At 38.0% G+C, this 3,498-nt stretch overlaps 1 protein-coding gene across 1 annotated transcript in view; it reads right to left on the minus strand.

Moving 5' to 3' along the window:
• Positions 1-3,498, minus strand: part of TAF5 (TATA-box binding protein associated factor 5) — a 22,477-nt gene that overhangs the window by 7,999 nt on the left and 10,980 nt on the right. The window contains exons 3-6 of the mRNA XM_003787201.2: positions 2,480-2,795; positions 1,540-1,703; positions 1,295-1,430; positions 124-244 (exon numbers count right to left, since the gene is read on the minus strand). Coding sequence (XP_003787249.1) covers positions 124-244; positions 1,295-1,430; positions 1,540-1,703; positions 2,480-2,795 — 737 coding nt within the window. The remainder of the gene's footprint in view (positions 1-123; positions 245-1,294; positions 1,431-1,539; positions 1,704-2,479; positions 2,796-3,498) is intronic.

Below are 3,498 nucleotides of genomic sequence, written 5' to 3' on the forward strand. Positions count from 1 at the left end.
CTGTGAGCTGTAATGCCACGGCACTCTACCCAGGGGGACAGCTTGAGGCTCTGTCTCAAAAAAAAAAAAAAAAAAAAAAAAAAAAAAAAATAAAGTTTACATCCTGAGAGGTCATCTAGTTACCTGATGCTTGTTTGACACTACGAAGCTTTTTAGGTGTCACAGACCATACTCTGACAGTTGAATCTGCAAAACCTCCAGCAATCAGACTAGAATCATCAGTGACATCCACTGCAGTAAGACCCTGCCAATAATCAAAAAAAAGTTTTAGAATGAACAATACTGTTTGAGTGAAGGGGAATTACAGTCTCATCTTAGAGAATACATAACGATGGCACTTTTTCTCATGTAAAAGATCATTTGAGATTTTATTCTCCTGTAAAACACATTTGCCTAAAAGTACTTACTTGTAGAATATGTCATCACCTATCACATTTTAGTCCTCTATATTTGTAGTACATGATAAGAAACAAATATTAATCTTTTTTGCAGATTACTAAATATATCCTCAGCAGCCTATTATAAGGAATCTATAAAGACATAGAATTCTTGGCTGGGCACTCATGCCTGTCAACCCAGCACTCTGGGGGCCAAGGCACGAAGATTATTTGACCTCAAGACTTTGAAGCCATCCTGAGCAAGAGTGAGACCCCATCTCTAGCAAAAAATAGAAGAATTAGCTGAGTGTCATGGTATGCACCTGTAGCCCTAGCTACTTGAAGGTCTAAGACAGGAGGCTTGATTGAGCCCAAGAGTTTGCAGTTACAGAGAGCTATGATGATGCCACTGGACTATACCCAGGATGACAGTGATACTCTGTCTCAAAAAAAAGGAGGGTGTGGGGCAGTGCCCATGGCTCCAAGGAGTAGGGCGCCAGCCCCATATACCAGAGGTGGTGGGTTCAAACCTGGGCTGTAGCCAAAAAATTGCAAAAAAAAAAAAAGGGGGGGGTGTGTGTGTGAAATTTTTAATTTAAAATACTGAGTTATATAAGTACTTAAACCAGTTCAAAAGAGATGAACCTCCTCTTCAAAAGCTAGCAAAATACTTTAGTGAAATGAGAGCCAAGTATAAGCAAGATTCTGGTAGCTGCAAGTTGCTAAGGTCTTTTAAACCTTGCCTCTATCTATTCTGTGCAGCATCCAATTCTCTTTTCCTAACTGCTGTCTTTAAATTATACCAAGAGTTTAAATAACAAAATTCCATTTTAGTTAGCACATGTAAGCTTTTCTTAATGATAGATTACTGTTTTATACAAGTTACCATGCAGAAATTGTCCAATTATTTTACCAACCTGGTAAGCATTGAGGAACGTATAGAAACAAATAGAGGGTAAGCAGTCTGGCCCAAGGCGCACTCGTTTGGTGGTCTCTTTCATATTCATTATTTTATCCAACTTATCTGAATCTTTTAACTCAGGAAGAGGGATTCTGTGAAAGAAAAACAGACTTGAAATTGCCCTTTGAATATTAACAAACTGAACCCTCTATAACATACTGTCTTACATCTCCGCATAAATTCCTGATATTTTTTTCTCACCTGTTTTGAGGTGGAGCATTGGGATCTTGTTTTTTGCTTTTGGATCCAATACTGTCTTTTTTAGGTTTCTTCTTTTTAGGTTTTCCTTCTTCGTTTTCTCCTTCTTCATCTTCATCATCCAAAGGCACTTCAATTTCTGGTTCTTTTAATAAGCCAAAAAATACCTACAAGTCAAAAGAGCCAACATTTTTTAAATTAACTTTTTGTTAATATGCCCTTTTCATATCTTGACAGGATGAATCACAATTACAATATAGTAATTTATTCCCAGAAGCATGATTCTGTACTTGTCTACTCAATAGCCATTCTCCTCAATTTTCTTACCAACAGAACCCTGATTTTACTGGAGTAGCAATGTGCTTGGTTAAATCATTTCTGTTCCCAAACTGTCTCACAGCTAGAAATGGCCATACGATTATGGCTAATAGATGTACGCAAGAATATACTTGGTACAGTTTTAGAAAAAAATATTGTTTTTCTGATAAAAAGGGAGAGAATCAGCAGGGATATATACATGCCCTTTTTCTTCCCTCAGTTCTTCCTTACTGGAATGCAGCTACAATACTAAAGCTGCAACAGTCATTTGTGAGTACAAAGTAGATAGCCACATTCTAAAGATGGTGGACCAGAAATTAGAAGGAGCCAGGGACCTTGATGGCACTGTGAAGCCCTTATGCCATCCTTAAAGGTTCTTCCTCTGGAATTCCATTTATATGGGAAAAATTCCTTACTTGCTCAGCTACTGCAGTCAGGGTTCTGTTAAACACAACCATTCCCAAATCCTCATATAGTATATACATCATCCTTCGAACATGAAATTTTATACAGAGTGTAAAATTATTCCCAAGCTACCTATCAGAAAAATGTGTAAACTATGTAGATGGAAATGCTACAATTTTTCATGATCTGCATTATACAGTTCTTAGGTTTGTTCCCATACCTTTGATTTGTTTGCCTCTCGTTTAGCCTCTCCTGCCAAACTTCCCACCATCGCATCTATCTGTTGCTTACTACGCGGCATCCCATCAAAGATGTCAATGTAGAGGTGCTCCTGAACTATGTTCCATATCTGATTGTTCTGTTTCTCCTGAAGATGCCTCTTCAAGAGTTGGTACGAGTCACGGGAAATACGCAGAACAAATTTACTTGTTCGAAAATCCAACATGGTCTCATTCCCTTTCATGTGTTCCTTTTTGGTAAGACTAGATAATACTCGTAGGTCATCCTGGTAATAACATTCCTGATCTCCATGGAACCTGTTTCAGTGATTTTAAAAAGTCATTTTTCAATGTAATCATTAAGGGATCTGCCTCACCCCCATATATTTATAAACCATCCCAGAATATTTCCAACGCAGTAGCCTCAATAATTCTGAACCAAACTGTACGATCAGAAGTAATTCATTTCAAAATGATTATAATTCAATTTCTGAATTCATCCTAAAAATAACCAATTTAATCCTCCAATGAAATGTATCTTAAATATTTTTTTCAGTAACTTTTTGTGGGTTTTTTTTTTTTTTTTAAGACAGAGTTTCACTTTGTCGCCCTAGGTAGAATGCCATGGTGTCTCAGCTCACAGAACCTCCAGCTCTTGGGCTTAGACGATTCTCTTGCTTTAGCCTCCCAAGTAGCTACAGGCACCCGTCACAACACCCAGCTATTTTTTGTTGCAGTTTGGCTGAGGTCAGGTTCGAACCTGCCACCCTCGGTATGTGGGGCTGGCACCCTAGTCACTGAGCCACAGGCACTGACCTATCTTAAATATTTTAAGAGAAGAATGTTAAATAAATACCATAAGCGAAAAATAAGATACCCACCATTTCTTGGCATTCAAAAGAAAAAGCTACACATTTGAAAATGTTAGAATTCTTGCTTTACCAAATATTATTTTCTCAAAACCCACGTTATAGGGCCAGGCACCATGGCTCATGCCTGTAATCCTAGCACTCTGGGAGGC

The sequence above is a fragment of the Otolemur garnettii genome, unplaced genomic scaffold (assembly GCF_000181295.1).
Source record: "Otolemur garnettii isolate 467f Iridium unplaced genomic scaffold, OtoGar3 scaffold00021, whole genome shotgun sequence".
NCBI classification, from domain to species: domain Eukaryota; kingdom Metazoa; phylum Chordata; class Mammalia; order Primates; family Galagidae; genus Otolemur; species Otolemur garnettii.